Genomic DNA, 22716 nt, shown 5'->3' on the forward strand with positions numbered 1-22716 from the left:
ATTATGGTTTTGTTATGTTATGAAGGGCCGCTTGAAAGTACATTTTTGTAGAAGAATTGCAGCTTTAATTCTGTTGCCCTTATAAACATGCTCAAGTTTTAATGGATGTGCTCTACTGTATGGCATCACTCTGGATATACATTTAGAAGGCCAGCCACTGTCATGTGGAACTATGGGAAGTGCATGCATGGCAATGAGAATTTGTACAAACTTTAGCACCTCAAATATCTTTGGCCCGAGTGCCAGGCACAATTGATATCCAAATCGCTCCAAACTATTGGAAATTTCGCTTTTTTTTCCCGTATGTTTAATTTATTGTGTTCTTTATCTTTAATTGAAATAAAATCTTTGGAATTTAAAAGAAAATTGATTATGTCGTTTGAGTCCATCACAAATCCTCAGGTTCTGTCTTAAATACAGTGATTTTCATTGGTTAAATCTTAATACAGAAATGTGCCTCGATGTACTTGATCTACATATGTGTACAGCATTACTGTTTAATTTTTAGTGTTTTTTTATTGCTTTGCATTCCATTGATGTTCAGCTCTCTTTGTCTGTTCACTAAACAACATGCTACAATCTTCCAATAGGCGTCTTTTTAATATTGCAGACTTGGAAATATTATACATTTGTAGACAATGTGGCAGAAAAGTCTGCACAGAAATTAGGGTACTTTCTCAAAACATGTCTTTTAGCAATATTAAAACTGATACAATGATTAAATACATACTATAAACCCTAATGTTGTCATTACTAGAAATATCAAGTTGTATTAATTAAGTATAGGTTGAAATGTCAGGTGTTGGGCTCATAACTCAAATATTTAAGTTCATTGAATTTTTTTTATCATAAAAATCCACAGATTAAGATTAAGTGTTAATAACTCAAACTTTTGAGTACAACATTGAGGCTATGGGGAATACCCATATTGATCTGTGTTTGAATTAATTGTTTCTTTGGTGAAAAGGAAGTTACGGGGGCATTTAAATAGTTGTAATTAAGAATTCATAAAGGTTTTCGCTCTTTTGTAGTATTATTTAAGTTGTTTTGTTGCAAATAGTTGTTTCGTGTGATGTCACTTAGCACTTTAAACCCGAATAAGTTAGCAGAAGTCAAAACATTTGAGGTAATCAGTTACATCCAATTTTTTAAGTTAATAAATTCCAAATTTAAGTGGAACTGTCAAGTTTTTATTTTGTACTGCTTATGCATGCTAATTGCTCTTAACTTGAAAAATTGAGTAAGCTACATTTAACTTTAACATAAATTTAAATTTTGAGTAAACCACCAGCTCCACTCTTCACCATAATAATAACCCCCAAAACTCCAACATAACAGAAACTCTTCTAAATGGCAATGTTACAAAAACACATAAAATAACACTTAATTTTAACATTTACTTTCCCTATTGAGTCCAATGCAAAGCATGCTGGGAATAAGAAATCCCCTGCCCAATTTGAGTTTACCAAAAAAAAAAGTTCATTAAACTCAAAACAATAAAAGAGTTCAGGTTACTTAAAAGGTGTCAGTTTTGTGAACTCAAAAGAAAGAGAAAGTTCTAAATACTCATCAAGATTAATTTATTTGAACAAATTTGAATGATTTAATTTTTCCCTACTCAATACAATTAATTACTTTGAGCATTGGGGTTTACAGTGAGTGTGATAACTGTACCCATTTGGACAAGCTAGACCCTGCTGACTAATTTTCTTTGTGCATGTGCAGTTAAAGTGCAGGTACTATATATGCATTTCCTTGGAGAATTACGTTTATTAAAGACTGACCTAGAATCAGTTATGATATTTATTTTAGATGTGCTATTGTTTGATCTAAAATTGAATCAATTCAATTAAAATGATTAACAACAGTAGAAACAACTATATTTACATAGCAAATCTGAGTTAAGTCTACTTGTATCTAGTTAACTTAAGCCAAATAGTTAAGTTAATTCTAAATAAACACAAGTTAATTAAACTTAATTACATACATTCTGGAGACACCATTACTCAATTCAATTGAGGGAACGAGTTTACTCAATCAAATGAGTAGTCAAATTTTAAGGGTTTTCAGTGCAGATACTATTTTAGACTTCTCAGTACCTATACTTTCATTCATATAAACATCATTATAACTCAGATTTTTTACACAAATACAAAACAAGTTAAAATGTTAAACTTAACAATATTGTAATAATTTCCACTTCAGTGTATGACCTTTCTTAATGTGTTGAAGTTAAGGTAAAAATAAGGTAAGGAACAGCGCAGCATGAATTTGTTCATAATGAACACAAGGACGAAAGTTGACAATTAAGAGAACAGAGATCTACAACCTCTGATTTGCACATGATTTAATAATTAATAAGTTATGAAACTCCCTAAACTGACGACTGAGCAAAAAAATTATCTTGATTCTGAGATAAACTTGGAGGAGCTAGGCGAGGTAATTAAGGCCTTACAGGCAAGGCTCCGGGGCCAGATGATTTTGCCGCTGCATTTTTTAGATCTTATGCTACAGAACTGTCTCCACATTTGCTAGAAGTTTATAGAGAATCATTAAAGAATGGAAAGCTTCCGCCAACCATGACACAAGCCCGGATCAGTCTGATTCTTAAAAAGGACAAAGATCCAAGTGAGTGTTAGAGTTACAGTCCAATTTCCCTGATCCAACTAGACATAAAAATAGTAACAAATTCTGGCTAACCGATTAAGTAAAGTTATGACATCTCTTATACATATAGATCAGTTGGGGTTTATTCGGGGTTGTAGCTCTTCTGATAACATTATGCATTTCATCGATATTATGTGGTCAGTGGCAAATGATCACACTTGGCGCCGAAAAGGCATTTGATATGTTAGAATGGGATTATCTTTTTAAGATTTTGGAAATATGTTTGGGAATACTTTTATTGGATGGATTAAGTAACTTTATAGACACTCGGTAGCGGCATTACAAACAAATGGATTAATTTCAGATTATTTTACTCTGGATAGGGGCACCCGGCAGGGTTGCCCTCTTTCCCCATTGTTGTTCTGTCTTGCCCTGGAACCATTAGCAGCCGCAATAAGAAAGGAGGATGATTTTCCAGGGGTGATGGCGGAAGGTGTGGCGCATAAACTCCTGCTTTACGCAGATGATATTTTATTATTCATCTCTGACCCTTCTAGATCTATGCCTTGCCTCCACAGAATTATTCATTCCTTTTCTAAATTCTTGGGATACAGAGTTAATTGGTCTAAATCCAAAACTTTGGCTCTGACAGCGTACTACCCGATAACGGCTTTTCAGCCGAGTGTCTTTCAGTGGCCCAAACAGGGCATTAAGTATTTGGGTATTTTATTCCCAGCAAATTTGTGTGATTTAGTTCAAGTTAATTTTGATCCCTTAATAAAAATGTTTTCTAGCGATGTGGGCAGGTGGGCTTCATTACATTTATCGATGATTGGGAAGGTTAATGCTATTAAAATTAATTGTATTCCAAAATTCAACTACGTGCTACAGTCACTCCCTATAGATGTCCCCTTCTCTTATTTCAAGCAATTTGATAGCATAGCGAAGTCCTTCATTTGGAATGGTAAGCATCCCAGATTACATTTCAATAAGTTACACAGGCCAATTGACAAAAGTGGGCTAGGCCTACCCAAGATTTTGTTTTATTATTATGCATTTGGTCTCAGACATTTGGCTCATTGGTCGCTTCCACCTGAGAGAGCCCCTCCCTGGTTTTGTATTGAACAGGAAGTTCTTGCCCTTATTTTGCCACTGCAAAGCCCTTATATCAAACTAATCGGAGAAGTTAAGTTACACCCCATTATCTCGCATTTGCACTCGGTATGGACAAAAGTGTCCAGAGTGTTTAATTCGACATTTATTTAAATGTTGCCTCAAGCATATGGCTGAACCCCAAATTATGTATTGAAAGGTCCCCTTTCTGCTGATCAGAGTGGATTGTGAGGGGGGTTACTACACTCGGTGACCTATATGAGAGTGGTGTGTTTAAATCTTTTGAAAATTTGGTTCAACACTTTGAGATTCCCAGATCTCAGTTCTACAGGTATATACAGCTGCACCACCTACTCTGTAATATTTTTGGGAGTAGCTCACACCCCCCTAAAGCACCAGATACTCTGTGAGAGGTGAATACTGCTTTTGGAAAAGGTCATGAGGCATCAGTGTATTACTCCCTATTAACTCAGAGTCTGGGGGACAGAGCTTTAATTTCTATCAAGAGATTATGGGAGAAAGAATTTAACTTGGTATTGGAGGAGGAAGTGTGGGCTAGGATTCTAAAAAATGTCAAGTCTGCATCTAGAGATGCAAGGATTCGCCATATGCAATTCAAGATTTTACATAGATTCTATTGGACCCCCTCTAGATTGTATAGGCTTGGTCTTAAAGACACACCCACCTGCTGGTGATGCCAGTCAGAGAATGGAGACATAACCCATGTCTTTTGGGGGTGTCTTAAGATTCAGGAGTTTTGGTTGAAGGTTCAGAGTCTTGTATGTAATGTATTGGGCACTCGGGTTTCATTTTGCCCCAGACTCTGTATTTTGGGCGATGGGGCGGTCATCGATGTTGAGAATAGACACATAAAGAGTTGGGTCCTAAACAGTGTCATGATAACCAGACAGATTCTTTTAAGGGGTTAGAGGTCAGCTGGAGCGCCTTCATTTCAGGAGTGGTGCTCGGAGATGGGGAGGGTGGCAGACTTTGAAGAATGGTCTTTTAGAAGACTAGGGAAATTGAATTTGTTTATGGAGAAATGGGACGGATATCTGACGTTGTTAGACGTGTGATTATTATTTGTGTGTGTGTGTGTGTGTGTGTGTGTGTGTGTATGTGTGTCTATAATCATGTGTATATCCTCGGTTGTGGGGTTTAAATGTTGATTCCATGTATATATGTTTTGCTCTTCTTTATTTAATGTAGGAATCAATAAAAAAATTTAATTACAAAAAAATAATAAGGTATGTGAGGTTATATTGTAAAGGGCATTCAGCATCTAGGACCATTATGATTTCAAAAAAATTAATTAAAAGTTAATGTAATTAAATGTTGTGGCCAGATTATTCTGTAATGTGTAGGTGCTGGACAGAATGACCCAGGAGCAGAGGTAACAGTTCCAAAAATATTTATTAATAAAGTCAGTAATGCGCCACTGCGTAGAGTAGAGAGTAGTGTGTTCGTCAGTGGAGTTTGTGTGTCATGGAAGCCAGGAGGAGCTTGGCAGAATCCTCCATAGAAGCTTGGCGATGAGAGAGATGTCCAGCGGACAATACGACAAGCAATCAGTAGCATGATCGGCACCGCCCTGAGAACAATGAACATTTCCATGGAAACGCCGATCATGCCAGTCGAGGGTGCCTGCGAAACACGAGGGAGAGAAAATGACAAAACAAACAAAACAAACCTGTGGGCTTACCGGAACCGTGACAGTAATGAGTTCCACTTAGAGTTCAATCTTTTATGACTGTTCAACACAAGTCTAAAGGCTGTTTAGACTTTGTTCTTCAGTATATACTTGTTATTCCACTAAACAATAGAACTCATACAGAATTCAGAAAATTTTGAATATTTAATTCTATTGAGCAAGGGATTTTGCAAGAGTATTATTATAATTACATTTTTGTTTAATTTTGATTTTAAAACTCCTATTATCGAATGAAACTCACTAAATATTCTTAAAATTCAGGTAATCTACACCCGCTAAGTATAAATATTTTTTCCTCTAGCATGTGACAATGCTGATGTTTATGAAGTCTTTCCTACATCAGCTTGCTTTTCCTGACCACCCAATTTCCCCTCCTGTTTGTGTATAACATCAGTGAGAAATTATTTCTGTCTCCATAAAACTGTGGAGGATTCGGGGTCAGACCAGATCCAGATCACACTATATTCTCACTTCTGACGTCATCTAGCCTTTAAACTCGTAGACAGGCTTTGCAACCAACCACCTGGAGCTTACATGAGCTACTTCCTCTTTTTTGTGTGGTCATCCTGTGATTCTAGCTAAGTAAAATGTTTTCAGTTGGGGTCTAGGCATAGAGGCCATTTGACTGGCATGTCCACCTGCTGCTGTTTTTTCCACTCTCTCTCTCTCTCTCTCTGAAGGGAACCATCATGTTGAAATACACTGGAAGGCCCAGCTGACTCAAGGCGCTGAAAAAAGATTATGTTTGTATCTCCCCTCTTGTTCCATAAATACCTTCCACTCTGTTGAATGGAGGTTATTTTAGATGGTACATGTAGCTTGAGGCCTTGAGTGCTCCCAGTCTGCAGTTTAGTGACACTCCAGAAACCAGTGGCTTTACAATAGTTGAGTTTTTAGAGTGGTCATGTCTGAGCACAGTGATCAGGAATCATACATGGAGGAGATCAATGAGGATGAGATTCTGGCAGGCCTGTCAGCAGAGGAGCTCAAACAGCTCCAGTGTGAGATGGATGAAATCGCTCCTGACGAAAGAGTTCCGGTGGGAATGAGACAGAGAGACACTTCTCATCAGACGACAGTCCGAGGTATTGGGCTCTCTCGCTTTTGTTGTTAACACATTTTACAGTTCATTGCCATAATTCTGTGTAAAATGCTCTGAAGCACTGGAATAAAAGGAGTTTAGTCCATCTCTCTTTTTAATAGCTCCCAGTAGAGTAGTGCTAAAGTAGGCCGTGTGCATAAGCATTAGTTATTTTAAGCAATGGAAATCTAAAATAGCCTATATTTGGCTTTATGATCACATTTTACAAATAATGTCAGTGGCAGAATTAGGCATGGGCAGCATCTTGGGGGTCGGGGGGCGGTCCGGGGCACACACTATTATATAATATTATAATATTATAATATTATAACTAATATTATCTGGAAAAAAAATTGCCTACTTTGAATTAAGTTGACAGTTTTTTCTACCCAATATTTGAGTAATGCTAAATGTATAAACATAAAGATAAAAATGTCAATTAAACTGAAATGACAATAATGTCAAATTCGGTAAATTCCGTTTTGTTTTTTACTTTGTTTACATTTATGAACACTTTTCTTTCTCTGAAATTTTCCACAGACCCCTTAGCACCCCCTCGCAGCCCAATGTGGGTTCCTAGTCCCCAGTTTGAAAACCACTGATTTAGATAACTAAAGCTCAAATTAAAATAATTGTTTTTCTAAAAAAATAATGAAAGTGCTTTACAAAAATACTTAACATTTATGCTTTTAAAGCTAGTTTGGTTTACAGTGCATCCGGAAAGTATTCACAGCGCTTCACTTTTTCCACATTTTGTTATGTTACAGCCTTATTCAAAAATGGATTAAATTCATTATTTTCCTCAAAATTCTACAAATAATACCCCATAATGACAAAGTGAAAGAAGTTTGTTTGAAATCTTTGCAAATTTATTAAAAATAAAAACCGAAAAAAAAAAAAAAAATCACATGTACATAAGTATTCATATACATTTTTAGGTTAACTACCAAATTTGTTCTATTTAAGATTCTAGTGAGCCACAGTCAGAAGAGGAGATTGATGAGGATGTGATTCTGGCAGGCCTGTCTGCAGACGAGCTCAAGCAGCTCCAGAGTGAAATGGAAGAGATTGCGCCTGATGAGAGACTACCGGTGGGAATGAGACAGAGAGACCAAACTGAGAAACCTCCCACTGGATCATTTGATCATAGATCGCTGGTGGAATATCTGTACTGGGAGAAAGAGTCTAAACGTATGCTGGATGAGGAAAGAGTTCCCACAACTCTATTACCCAGCCAGGTAAGACTTCACCAGGCTCTCATGCTGCAGAATTACTGACAAGCGCTATTCTCTATCAGATATTTTTGCATTATTTCAAGAGTGATCACATTTTACTTTAGCGTTACTGGTAGTATGTTGCGTGAGCAACCTCAAGACATGGGTTCTGGTCCCATGGAAACCAGGAAGTAATCACATTCATAAAAATAATTGTGAGCATGATTTGAAGGTTGCATTTTAGCTCTAAAAAGACATTTTTATTCCAGTGATGGTAAGGTTTAGGGTTGGAATTTGGGTTAGGGAGTTAATAAAATACGCATTCCTGTTGACTGGATAAAATCATTTACAACTAAAAATACAATTAGCTGTTGCCGCCATTTTGTGGACATTTCATCCAGAAACTGGAGCTCACACGTGACCATACCTTCAACAACACTTCCAGCTTCGGCCACTGGGGGCATTGATTTGAATTTCGGTAAGCACAGACCAATTTCAGCAGAAGAACTTCTGACCTACTGTCACCGAATTTATGTACAGTACATTCAGTATATTTGATATAATTTATATCAACAAATTTTTCGCACTACAGTGTTTATGTTACTGTGCAGGGGTGGACTGGGAACAAAAATCAGCCTTGGGGAAAATCTGTCAAGGGGGGGTGGGGGGGGGTGCGATGTGAAGTTGTTGACCGGGGGTTGGGGGGTGGTGTGGTTGTGGCAATGTGTTTCACTGTCCCCTTCTGCATATTTCGGCCCCATTTGGCATATCGCACCACTGTTTCGCAGCCCCCTTCATCATATCATGGCCCACTTTGGCACATCGCAGCCCAGTTTCCTGCCTGGTTCTCCTGATGGCCAGTTTACCTCTATTAATGTGTAAGTAAATTACTAAGTATAGAGTAATACTTCATGTACTTTCTCATGTACATTGTTTATGTACAACTATCAGTGTTGGGATTAACATGTTACTGTATTCTAATTACATTTTGTGATAACACAGTAATGTAATGCCTTAAATTTTACATTTATGTAATTTGATTACAGCTACTTGCATGAGTAAAATTACATTACTTGGATTACACATTTAATGCTGAGACAATAATATTAAGTAGAATGCATTTTAAAATGAATTACGTTCCTACGTAAGTACTTATATTTGCGTTTTGTGTCAGCTAATGAGCATTTGCTCTAACTAATCACCATCAACGGCATGCATCAAAGCGACGGTAGATAAGTGAACAGCGTGGTACAATGGATGGTTGTTTCTTCAAATGGAAATACAGACATTATTTTGATTTCATTGAATGTAAAAAAAAATAAAAAATCTTACTGTTAAATGCAACCTGTGCCCAATTTTTAAAGAATTTTCTACTGCTCTTAACTCGACCAGCTATTTGTCGTAGCACCTAAACAGAAAGCATTCTATGGAAAAATTCATTAAAGAAAGCAGTCCAAGCTCATCTAAACAAGCCAGACTGGATTTTTGTTCAGGACTGGGAATAAAAGTAACTCCAGAGCATATGAGCTGGAGGGAATGCTACCCCTGTCAACTGTGGAGTCGCTATCATTTAGAGACATAGCTACGAAGATATCCGTTACAGGCAGATGCGTGCCTCTGCCGGACCGAAAGACATTTGCAAGGTATTTTTGATAAATGTTATGCTGACATGGGCATGGCACTCACATCACATGCATGCACGCACGCACGCGCACACACACACACAAAGACACCACAGTCACTCAAACACACACAAAAGATACAATAAACATTGGTTTCATTGTTAAAATGTTTACTAAATGTCTGTTTCTTTTTAAAAAGTGAATTAAATTTGTTTTTGTTATTGTGTTTTACATAAGTGCACACACACACACTCACACAAGCAGACATACTGTACATGCACACACACACATGCAGAGTTGGGGAGTAACACAATACATGTAACGGGATTATGTATTTAAAATACAAAATATAAGTAACTGTATTCCACTACAGTTACAGTTTAAATCATTGATAATTAGAATACAGTTACATTCAAAAAGTATTTTGATTACTGAAGAGATAACTTTGCATTTTATTGTCATTTGTTTAATTTAATATTTAGTCCTTTCAGATGGAAAACATTTATACATATAAATGATGCGATCCAAAGTGCATTTGAACTGCGGTGAAACACTTTCTTATGATGTGTTACATTCATACGAGCAGACAGAGAAGTAAGTTTGAAGTAAGTTTGGAGCAGAAGAAATAGAAATAAACCTTGTGTAAATTGTCAGCTTTACACTAAGCTAAAATGCTATTTCTAGCCATTTTACATGCACTGTTACCAGACACGATCATATTTTTTTATTAAGAAAATTTACGTTAGATCATAATTTCTTTTTTTCTAGTAAGACCTTTGATATTAGGGCAAAAATGTTATTCTTGATGATAATTTTTGTATTTTTTTTATTTTTTGTTTTTTTGTAAAACAAAACAAGATCAATTTTAAGTCCTTAAAACAAGATCAATTTGCTTTATCTTGTTTTAAAAGCAACACTGCATAAGATGTTTAGGCTTTTGTCAGAGAATATATTTTTTGTTTTACTGTACTGGCAGAGTTTTTATAGTCAAAACAAGTGAAAAAATCTACCAGTGCTGAAGAAGTAATCCAAAGTATTTAGAATATGTTACTGACCTTGAGTAATCTAACGGAATACGTTACAAATTACATTTTACAGCATGTATTCTGTAATCTGTAGTGGAATACATTTAAAAAGTAACCTTCCCAACCCTGCACATGCAACACACAAGCAAACATGTACATGCACACCGAAAAAGACTACAAGCATTTAAATACACAATGGTTTTACTATCAAAGCTGTTTGTAAATGTGTTTTCAGAAATGTTTTCAGTTTATTAGGGTTCTTTTTCTGCCTTTCACAAGAACACAAAGACAGGTAAACAAGCATACACTTTCAGCCACACCCAGCAATGAAGTTTGTTGATAGAGGACACATAGCCTACACACACATCAGAAGATATTACACTTTTCATTGTTAAGCAAGAAAGAGATAGGAAAGTTGCATTTTTAGAAATTTCTTCGGTCAAGTATGTCATGTTGCTGTAATTTTGTTATTGCTTTCAGTCAATATTGAAGTACTAAAAGAACTATGAGTGTCATGTTTGTATTTTTCGCAGGTTTGATGGGTTTTAGAAAGTAACTTGAAAGAAAAGTAATTAGCAATGATTACTTTCCATGAAGTAATCAGTAAAGTAATTGCAATTTTAGAGAAGTAATCAGTAATCTGTAGTGGATTACTTTTTGAGTCATTTGCCAGACACTGACAACATGTTGTTAATACCTTGTAATTGAAATCAATTATATTAAAATGAATGCTCCTTGTTAAATAAAGGATAACCTCTATAAAAACATATCAGCAACTGTGGCAATCAGTTACCACAGAAAATAATTTTGACAATTATGTTAAAAAACAAAACATTGACAGTTGCATTGATATGCACTTACAATGGAAGCCTATGGGGCAAATGTAATTGTCCAATAAACTTCCATTGTAAGAGGATTGACTAGATGCCATCGACAGAGCATGTATTTAAGCCAGAACCTTCCATTAACATGTAATATTTGTAACATGGACACTGTAATGCAAAGAGTTTCCCCAAATGTTTTATAGTTTTAATTATGTTAAAGATATTTAGCCTCAAACTGAGATCTTATTTTAGGTGATGATGAATCAATAAAAACAACTATTTATAACACTGCAACTAGAAGCCCAATCATACTACAACAACAAATGCTTTCAAACAGCAACAGTGTTGTCATGCAGCATTTTCAAACAGGGCCTTCTATTTTTAGGCTTTGAGCAAGTTCCTGGCAAGATTTTCTGTTTCATAATTTGCAGTCTGTCTTTTAAAAGCTTTCTAACACATGCACATCAGATCTGACCATTCTGTCCCTTTATCATCACCAGAAGAAAATGCAAGATGAAATTGCAATGAAAGAAGAAGATAAAGTTGAAGAGGTGGAATATGTGGAGACTGTGGAGGTGGTTGAAGATGGTGAGGGAGATGTTGTTGTTGATGAAGTTATTGAAGTGATCATGGAGGTTGAGGAAGTGGACAAAGGAAGCAGCGAACAGCATGCAAAGACAGGGTTTGAGGTAGACAGCTCTAAAGTTACCTCAGAAGATGTCTTAAAGCAGCCTCAAGAGTTTTCAGATTCAAAAGGTGAAGCAAAGGTTGACCAATCAGAAGGGAAGGAGACTGAATCTATAACAAATGAGGAAAAGAAAGCAGATTTCATCCAGTCTGAGCCTGCTTCCTCGCCATATGAGAACTGGGTTCCTGAGAAAGAGGAGAGGGTCATATCCAAGCTAAAGATCCCAAAACTATCCCTAGGTGGAAGCGGTCTCATTAAAAAAACAGCAAGACCCTCTGGGAATGAAACCAATTTGGAGACCACTTTGGATAAGATCCGCAACAACAACTCCTCTGTCACTGATGTCAACCTTAACAACATTGAAAACATTCCCAAAGAAATGCTCCACGATTACGTCAACGCACTTAAGAAGAACAGGCACGTTAAGACCTTTAGCATTGCAAACACTGGCGCAGATGAAAATGTAGCATTTGCCCTTGCTAACATGCTCAGAGAAAACAGAAGCATCACCACACTGAACATCGAATCCAATTTCATCACAGGGAAAGGCATCGTTGCAATAATACGTTGCCTCCAGTTCAACGAGACACTTACAGAGCTCCGCTTCCACAACCAAAGGCACATGCTCGGTCACCACGCTGAGATGGAGGTGTCACGTCTCCTCAAGGCAAACAACACTCTCCTGAAAATGGGCTACCACTTTGAGCTCCCAGGGCCTCGAATGGTGGTCACCAATCTCCTCACCAGGAACTTAGACCGTCAACGGCAGCAGAGAAAGGAGGAGCAGAAGCTTCAGCAAGTGAAAGAGCAAAGAAAGGTCATGGAGATGTACCAGAACTATCTGAACTTGCCTCCAGGTATGCTGGAAATGTTAGGAGGTTATATCCCAATGGCCCTCCTGCAAGGTTCTCAGGAGGTGGATCAGGAGCTTCCTGAAGTTTCTCCAGAACCTTCACCACAGCCAAGTCCTCCTCAACAGCTCCGCAAGACACCGCATCCTACGCCACAACAGCGTCCTCCCAGCTCAGACACAGGAAACCTTTTGAAGGAAGTGCAACTGAGAAAGACTCCAAAACGAAGGGATCCATTTCTGGAATTGAACCTCAGGGATGAGAAAAAAGAGGGAAGGGCTAATGTTCAGCTGAGGAGTGTTCCTAGACAAAGAAGCACACCAAGTGAAGGACCTGTAGATGAGAGAGCCAACCTTAAATACATGATAAAGACTCTAAAGCCAGTTCCTCAGAGGAGACAGCCACCTAAAGTGGAGCTAACACCTCGGGATCAGTTGCTCAGTGAGATTCGACAGAGCAATGTGGCCTATCTCAAAGCGGTATGTAGAGTTGAGCTCTCTCAAATTATCAATGAATTAGTCAAACAGCTGTGTGAGTCAGGAAGGATGTGCAAAACTACATATTTTCAAAATCAACTAGTAGTAATGGCAGTAAGACAGATGAATGATGAAATAATGAAATAAAAATTTTGATTAACAGCCAGATGCTTGCCGAAAATATGGATCTAGCACCACAGGCTTTCTGAAAAATTACATACATATGAGAGAGTTACACTGTTTTTTGACTGCATAATTTAACATGGAAAAACATGGTAGATAGCATTTTTTTCTTCAAGAAATCTGAAGTAATCCATCAATATTTCTCTGAATGTGTGAACTTTGGACTAAAATGTCTAATGGGTTTGTTAAAGCATTGACATGACATATTCATCAGAGCTCGCATGTTAACACAAATGTTGCATTTTGATTTTGCATTTTTTGTAATGGTAGCCAGCTGGTAGGTAGCTGTGCAGTGTGTAAATTTCACTCCCCTGGCATCAAGAGGTGCACTAGCAACTGACACTAGCCTCCTCGTTAGCACACCCTCCTCCCATGCCGGAGACGCTGGTTCAAATCCCGCTCAGAGCGGGTTGAGTAGGACTGGTTACAGTGGAGCCGTAACCCAGATTGGAGTGAGGTTTAGTGGAGTGAATGTAATGGTAGCCAGCTGGTAGGTAGCTGTGTAGTGTGTAAACCTCACTCCCCTAGCTTCAAGAGGCACACTAACGACTGATGCCAGAGGCTTTAGCCTACTCGTTAGCATGCCCACCTCCCATGCTGTAGATCCTGGTTCAAATCCCACTTGGAGGGGTCGAGCAGGACCAGTTACACTTTGATGTGTACTCCTGACACAAATTAAGAAATTACTTTGTCATAAAACAGTGGTCTAATATAAGCTGGTGACCTGGAGTATAAGATTTTTAACATAAAGATTTAATAAGAATTTTAAATATGATAAAAGCAGCCTACATACCTTCTTGCTCTCTCGTTTCACGTTATTGGTGCTTTTTTCTCCTTTTTTCTGCTCCCGACGGACGGGTATCTTCACTTCAACACCATAGAAATATCTATCTATGACTTTACGTTTCTCATTATCTGGTGCATGTACGAAACGTAAATGAAAGAATTAATTATAATATACCAATACTAGGCTATTTATAATGGCTTTGACAGTTTGGGGGCCCTATGCAACTTGCGTAGTTTGCGTACAAGGAGGACCAGCACTGAAGTTAGTGGTGCTTGCAAAGCATCACTATTGTAATCTCACATACTTATTATTATTATTATTATTATTATTCCGTACAAACTTCGGCACCTAACTTGTCCCACACCATACTATGGCGAGGGTCTTGCCCATGAAAACAAATTTTTTCCCTACTATGGCAGTCAGTGCAAGAAAGTTGTCAGATCATATCTCCCAATCAGAATGTCGTAGAGACATGGGGGCGGGTTCATTTCACTCGGGCTTCCAGTCAGTCTTTAGGTATAATCTTGGAAATGGTGTAGCCACTCCCTAGCAACCATTTATGGCACCCTAACAACCGCCCACATAGACTTCCATTCAAAATGTCTCAGAAGGATATCTTCAGAACAGAATGTTGTAGACACTTGGGGATTGGCTCTTTTGAGTCAGGTTAGTAAGCAGCCAATAAGAATCACTCTGGTCACTGGCTAGCCATGCCCTAGCAACCATTTAGAACACCCTAGCAACCACCCCCCATTAACTTCCATTCAAAATGTCTCAGAAGGATATCTTCGGAACAGAATGTTTTAGAGACTTGCGGATTGGCTCCATTGAGTCAGATTAGTAAGTAGCCAATAAGAATCACTCTGTTTAATGGTTAGCCACACCCTAACAACCATTTAGAGCACCCTAGAAACCATCTCCACTGACTTCCATTCAAAATGGCTGAGTGTGATATCTTCTGAGCAGAATGTCTTAGACACATGTAGGTGCTCTCATTTGATTCATGCTGGTAAGCCGTGTTCGAACATACCCTGTGTTTGGGGGTAAAATGTACCCCAGGGGGTAAAAAGGGGGGCAAAAAACCATCCCAAAAAGTCCCATAGGATACTATGGGAAGAGAATTTTGTTCCTACTATGGCAGTCAATGCAAGAATGTTGTCAGATCATATCTCCCAATCAGAGTGACATAGAGACATGGGGGTAGGCTCATTTTAATCGGGATACCAATCACTCTTTAAATATCACCTTGGAAATGGCATAACCACGCCCTAACAACCATTTATGGGACCCTAGCAACCACCCCCATTAACTTCCATTCAAAAAGTCTCAGAAGGATTTCTTCAGAACAGAATGTCATAAACTATATTTTCTGTAGTAACCAAACACCATTGACTTCCATTCAAAATCACTAAGATGGGTATCTCAGGATCAGAATGTCGTAGAGACTTCTGGGTTGACTTATTTCACTCAGGATAGCAAGGAGCCATGTTAAGTATCACCGTGTTAACTGCCTAGCAACCACATGGGGTTACCCTAGCAACCAAGTAACAAATCACATATCTCTGCACCACAACATCGTAGAGACTTCAGGGTTGACTTATTTCACTCAGGATGGCAAGTAGCCTTGATAAGTATCACCCTGGTAACTGCCTAGCAACCAGATGGGGTTACCCTAGCAACCAAGTAACAAATCACATATCTCTGCACCAGAAAATCATAGAGACTTCCGGGTTGACTTATTTCACTCAGGATAGCAAGAAGCCTTGTTAAGTATCACCCTGGTAACTGCCTAGCAACCAGATGGGGTTACCCTAGCAACCAAGTAACAAATCACATATCTCTGCAACAGAACATCATAGAGACTTCCGGGTTGACTTATTTCACTCAGGATGGCAAGTTACCATGTTAAGTATCACCTTGGTAACTGCCTAGCAACCAGATGGGGTTACCCTAGCAACCAAGTAACAAATCACATATCTCTGCACCAGAAAATCATAGAGACTTCCAGGTTGACTTATTTCACTCAGGATGGCAAGTAGCCATGTTAAGTATCACCTTGATAACTACCTAACAACCAGATGGGGTTACCCTAGAAACCATTGAACAACACCAATATCTCTGCACCAGAATATCCTACTGTCATGTGGGTGGCCCCTTTCAACTTGGGGCAGTTGGTGGGACATTGTGGTGACGAATTTTGCCACGCCAAGCACCACTTACATTTTCTTCAGGAAATGTACCTATCTAGTTATTAGTGGTGCTTGCGAAGCAAAGCATCACTATTGTAATCTCACATACTTATATTATTCTTCTTATTCCATACAAAACTTCGGCACTTAACTCGTCCCGCACCGTTTGTAGTAGACCCATGAATTAGGTGTCAAATCGACCGGCCTATTGATGACACCTGTGCTATGACTTTTCTAAGGGATTGGGGGTACGGTGCACCCCTGGGGGGCAAAAAAACGTCCCAAAAATTTCCCATAGGCATACTATGGCAAGGGTCTCGCCCATAAAAAAAAAATTTTTTCCCTACAATGGCAGTCAATGCAAGAAAGTTGCCAGATCATATCTCCCAATCAGAATGACATAGATACATGGGGGGGGGGGGCTCATTTCAATCGGAATACCAATCACTCTTTAAGTATCACCTTGGAAATGGCATAGCCACGCCCTAACAACCATTTATTGGATCCTAGCAACCACCCCCCACAAACTTCCATTCAAAATGTCTCAGAAGGATATCTTCAGAACAGAATGTTGTAGACACTTGGGGATTGGCTCTTTTGAGTCAGGTTAGTAAGCAGCCAATAAGAATCACTCTGGTCACTGGCTAGCCATGCCCTAGCAACCATTTAGAACACCCTAGCAACCACCCCCCATTAACTTCCATTCAAAATGTCTCAGAAGGATATCTTCGGAACAGAATGTTTTAGAGACTTGCGGATTGGCTCCATTGAGTCAGATTAGTAAGTAGCCAATAAGAATCACTCTGTTTAATGGTTAGCCACACCCTAACAACCATTTAGAGCACCCTAGCAACCATCTCCACTGACTTCCATTCAAAATGGCTGAGTGTGATATCTTCTGAGCAGAATGTCTTAGACACATGTAGGTGCTCTCATTTGATTCGTGCTGGCAAGCCGTGTTCGAACATACCCTGTGTTTGGGGGTAAAATGTACCCCAGGGGGTAAAAAGGGGGGCAAAAAACCATCCCAAAAAGTCCCATAGGATACTATGGGAAGAGAATTTTGTTCCTACTATGGCAGTCAATGCAAGAATGTTGTCAGATCATATCTCCCAATCAGAGTGACATAGAGACATGGGGGTAGGCTCATTTTAATCGGGATACCAATCACTCTTTAAATATCACCTTGGAAATGGCATAACCACGCCCTAACAACCATTTATGGGACCCTAGCAACCACCCCCCATTAACTTCCATTCAAAAAGTCTCAGAAGGATTTCTTCAGAACAGAATGTCATAAACTATATTTTCTGTAGTAACCAAACACCATTGACTTCCATTCAAAATCACTAAGATGGGTATCTCAGGATCAGAATGTCGTAGAGACTTCTGGGTTGACTTATTTCACTCAGGATAGCAAGGAGCCATGTTAAGTATCACCGTGTTAACTGCCTAGCAACCACATGGGGTTACCCTAGCAACCAAGTAACAAATCACATATCTCTGCACCACAACATCGTAGAGACTTCAGGGTTGACTTATTTCACTCAGGATGGCAAGTAGCCTTGATAAGTATCACCCTGGTAACTGCCTAGCAACCAGATGGGGTTACCCTAGCAACCAAGTAACAAATCACATATCTCTGCACCAGAAAATCATAGAGACTTCCGGGTTGACTTATTTCACTCAGGATAGCAAGAAGCCTTGTTAAGTATCACCCTGGTAACTGCCTAGCAACCAGATGGGGTTACCCTAGCAACCAAGTAACAAATCACATATCTCTGCAACAGAACATCATAGAGACTTCCGGGTTGACTTATTTCACTCAGGATGGCAAGTTACCATGTTAAGTATCACCTTGGTAACTGCCTAGCAACCAGATGGGGTTACCCTAGCAACCAAGTAACAAATCACATATCTCTGCACCAGAAAATCATAGAGACTTCCAGGTTGACTTATTTCACTCAGGATGGCAAGTAGCCATGTTAAGTATCACCTTGATAACTACCTAACAACCAGATGGGGTTACCCTAGAAACCATTGAACAACACCAATATCTCTGCACCAGAATATCCTACTGTCATATGGGTGGCCCCTTTCAACTTGGGGCAGTTGGTGGGACATTGTGGTGACGAATTTTGCCACGCCAAGCACCACTTACATTTTCTTCAGGAAATGTACCTATCTAGTTATTAGTGGTGCTTGCGAAGCAAAGCATCACTATTGTAATCTCACATACTTATATTATTCTTCTTATTCCATACAAAACTTCGGCACTTAACTCGTCCCGCACCGTTTGTAGTAGACCCATGAATTAGGTGTCAAATCGACCGGCCTATTGATGACACTTGTGCTATGACTTTTCTAAGGGATTGGGGGTACGGTGCACCCCTGGGGGGCAAAAAAACGTCCCAAAAATTTCCCATAGGCATACTATGGCAAGGGTCTCGCCCATAAAAAAATTTTTTTTCCCTACTATGGCAGTCAATGCAAGAAAGTTGCCAGATCATATCTCCCAATCAGAATGACATAGATACATGGGGGGGGCTCATTTCAATCGGAATACCAATCACTCTTTAAGTATCACCTTGGAAATGGCATAGCCACGCCCTAACAACCATTTATTGGATCCTAGCAACCACCCCCCATAAACTTCCATTCAAAATGTCTCAGAAGGATATCTTCAGAACAGAATGTCGTAAACACTTGGGGATTGGCTCTTATGAGTCAGGTTAGTAAGCAGCCAATAAGAATCTCTCTATTCACTGGCTAGCCACGCCCTGGCAACCATTTAGGGCACCCTAGCAACCAACACTATTGCTTTCACTTAGAGAGTGATATCTTTGGATCAGAATGTCCTAGAGACATGACAGTTGGCTTGTTTTAATTGGGTGAGCAATCAATCTACAACTATCATCATGGAACTACTTAGCCACGCCCTAGCAACCATTTACCGCACCCTAGCAACCAAACACCATTGACTTCCATTCAAAATCACTAAGATGGGTATCTCAGGATCAGAATGCCGTAGAGACTTCATAGTTGACTTATTTCACTCAGGATAGCAAGGAGCCATGTTAAGTATCACCTTGGTAACTGCCTAGCAACCACATGGGCTTACCCTAGCAACCAAGTAACAAAACACATATCTCTGCACCAGAATATCGTAGACACTTCCGGGTTGACTTATTTCACTCAGGAGAGCAAGGAGCCTCATTAAGTATCACTCTGTTAACTGCCTAGCAACCACATGGGGTTACCCTAGCAACCAAGTAACAAATCACATATCTCTGCACCAGAACATTGTAGACACTTCCGGGTTGATTTATTTCACTCAGGATGGCAAGGAGCCTTGAAAAGTATCACCCTGGTAACTGCCTAGCAACCAGATGGGGTTACCCTAGCAACCAAGTAACAAATCACATATCTCTGCACCAGAACATCATAGAGACTTCTGAGTTCATTAATTTCACTCAGGATGGCAAGGAGCCTTGTTAAGTATCACCTTGGTAACTGCCTAGCAACCAGATGGGGTTACCCTAGCAACCAAGTAACAAATCACATATCTCTGCACCAAAACATCGTAGAGACTTCCGGGTTGACTTATTTCACTCAGGATGGCAAGGAGCCTTGATAAGTATCATCCTGGTAACTGCTTAGCAACCAGATGGGGTTATCCTAGCAACCATGGAACAACACCAATATCTCTGCACCAGATTATCCTACTGTCATGGGGGTGGCCTCTTTCAACTTGGGGCAGTTGGTGGGACATCGTGGTGAGAAATTTTGCCACGGCAAGCACCACTCACATTTTCTTCAGGAAATGTACCTATCTAGTTGGTAATAGAGTGCAACACTGCCCGCTCACTTTTTTCAGCCATCTTGTTTCCAGAAGTATTTTCCCCTTAATTGTATCCATAGGGATTTCATAAAAGTCTACATAAAAGATTTCTAAACCATAAACCATACCAACCAGCTCCAAGGTGAATCACAACATTACAAACTTTGATTAAATAAATTTGAAAACTTATCGTCTTTCAAGAGGGGATGAACTACAATACTATGAAGCACTGCAATGACATACTGTAATCATAATAAAAACGATAGAAAAATATAAAACTCTTGATTTAAATTTGTTGACTACATAAACAATATATTTTACATTTATTGCCAAGCATTCAGTAGTTAGTAGTTTGAGATTAGAATAAGAGGGAGACTGACTCGATTGCATTATTCACAGTGTGTGTGGGAGTGGGCGGTTGCTGCAGAGGTCTTTTGGCACACTTTGTATGTCGTGATTCTCTGATTGATGGATGTTTTCTCTTCAGGATCATGTGTATTGTAGTTCTTCACCAGAAATTACGCTATTAAAAGCAGTATATAACATGAACTGATAGCTTTAACAGAAGCAAATACCATCGATTAACAACCTCAGAGCTCATGATAGGTCTGTCTTTAAACATTTATAAGTTAAACGTAAAAATCGATTCCCCTATGGAAAAATGAATGGGATTTTAACTTCTGTAGCCAGACTATTGCTACTCTGTTGGCTATCATGACGCTTCCCTTGTCATCAGCAGGTGATAAATGGGAACATTGTCCTGGGCCGGTTGGCCCTATTACAGGGAGGGCCCACCAAGGTCCTATGGTGTAGCCTATAGTCACTTTAAACATTTAACCAGGGCCTCTTGATTTTAAGCAACGGCCCTGGTGTGAGGTGCTCAGATCATTAGCTGGACTAAACTATATTTTATATTTTCTGTACAATGCAATCATATGTACAACATTTATATATAGCTAGACCACTAGCATTGTGGTGGGAAGTTTTGCTCAGGCAAGCACCACTCACATTTTATTAAAAAATGTATTAATTTAGTTACACAAAATTTGCTAGTTTATTGTGGGAAGTTACCAGGGCATTGCTATGCAGTTGCTAACAGATCTGTGTGTGTGTGTGTGGGGGGGGGGGGGGGGGGATTTGCTAATCAAATCAATTATGCTTTATATATAGCATAGTCATGGTGAAATCAAAGCATAATTTCAAAGGAGCTCACTTTTGTGTTTTCACACCCACAGGTACCTTTACCAAAAATCCTGGAGTCAAGTGAAACGAGTCTCTTCTGAACCACAGACATTAAAGACTTCAGAGGAAGACTGCACAGAGGGACAGGTCAGACATTACACAGATCATGAGATAGTCTGAGAAATGTGGTCAAACTATTCCATGGTGCTCCAAAACTCATGGACATTGTGCTCCCTTTGGGTTTCTTATCAACTCTATCATAGAATGAACCACAACAATAAAGCTTTTGCATAAGAACAAGCAAAAATGTTGTGGGCAATTTGATGGGGTCCCGAACTGTATAATTTAACATGCACATCAGATAGTGATATTTATATGAACTACTTTACTAGATGTTGTGAATATTTGTGAATATTAAAGTAGCTGGGGACACAGAGTGTATGTGGTAAATGTATCTTTTGTTTGTCTAGGTGTGTGTATTTATAGTTTTAATAAACCTAACTACAAACATAATAATTTTTTCTCTATTATTATAATAATTATATAATTCATGCAGTAGCCTTATTTTCCTATAATCCTTATGTAAGGCTGGCACCAGGATGTCTACACACAAAAGGCACCATTTCCAGTAAAAGTCAAAGAACTCTGCGAGAATCAACGTCATAGAACTCTCTCACAAAAGCTGAAATCTACAACTGAATATCACCACGTGAGATAAATTGCAAATCGTCTTTGCATTGTTTTACAAAGCTGAAATCTTCACCTGAATATCACCACAGTGTGATAAATTGCAAATCACCTTGCTACCCCCTCTTCTCTCTCTCTCTCCCCCTTCTCCCGTTCAACAGCTCAGGACCAATACAAAGACACAAGATTTATATGTAAAATATAACACATACCATGAAAACAAAGAATGCAACTGTATGTGTTTGATATCACTGGTATAATGGTCTCTTTCCCATGTTGGTAAAACTAATGGTGACAAAGTTATAAGGTCTTTGCCAAATACTGCATAATTCTGGAGGTCTATCCCCCTCCTTGACCTACAATTTAAATGATCTCCTGTATGTTAATAAGGTTAAAAACCCAGGAAGCCAAGAACCCATTCACCCCAAAATTCTCATTGTTCAAAGGATAATACCATTTGGTACACAATGTTTTCTATTTGGTACTTAAGGAGAGATGGCAGAGGAGCTCGGGGAGTCTGTATTCAGATATCCCACACAATGGCTGTGTGTAGTTTTCTCTACCAGGAATCTGTAGTCAGATCTCCCGCACAATTGCTGTGTCAGGTATGTTACTTTGACTTTTATTTTATTTTT

At 39.0% G+C, this 22716-nt stretch overlaps 1 protein-coding gene across 3 annotated transcripts; it reads left to right on the forward strand.

Moving 5' to 3' along the window:
• Positions 1–16: 16 nt before the first annotated feature.
• LOC127420485 (leiomodin-3-like) lies at positions 17–22716 on the forward strand. 3 transcript variants are annotated; one of them, XR_007893819.1, is made up of 6 exons: positions 17–6516; positions 7479–7750; positions 11698–13215; positions 21448–21541; positions 21982–22103; positions 22572–22716. XR_007893819.1 is itself a non-coding variant. In XM_051662816.1 (5 exons), the coding sequence occupies exons 1-4, from the start codon at positions 6336–6338 to the stop codon at positions 21493–21495; spliced, it is 2019 nt and encodes a 672-aa protein (XP_051518776.1). In that variant the 5' UTR covers positions 17–6335; the 3' UTR covers positions 21496–21541; positions 21982–22716. The 3 variants fall into 3 exon arrangements, 2 of the variants coding, with proteins under 2 accessions (XP_051518776.1, XP_051518775.1); XM_051662816.1 differs by having other exon boundaries at positions 21982–22716; XM_051662815.1 differs by lacking the exons at positions 21982–22103; positions 22572–22716 and having other exon boundaries at positions 21448–21865.

The sequence above is a fragment of the Myxocyprinus asiaticus genome, chromosome 29, assembly GCF_019703515.2.
Source record: "Myxocyprinus asiaticus isolate MX2 ecotype Aquarium Trade chromosome 29, UBuf_Myxa_2, whole genome shotgun sequence".
In the NCBI taxonomy this organism is placed as follows: Eukaryota; Metazoa; Chordata; class Actinopteri; order Cypriniformes; family Catostomidae; genus Myxocyprinus; species Myxocyprinus asiaticus.

Excerpts from the sequence above, each read along its gene's own strand:
- LOC127420485 (XM_051662816.1), top strand. The coding sequence starts at position 6,336 with ATGTCTGAGCACAGTGATCAGGAATCATACATGGAGGAGATCAATGAG. Across the intron at positions 6,517-7,478 it reads TCATCAGACGACAGTCCGAG|ATTCTAGTGAGCCACAGTCA; the intron begins GTATTGGGCTCT and ends GTTCTATTTAAG. Across the intron at positions 13,216-21,447 it reads ATGTGGCCTATCTCAAAGCG|GTACCTTTACCAAAAATCCT; the intron begins GTATGTAGAGTT and ends TCACACCCACAG.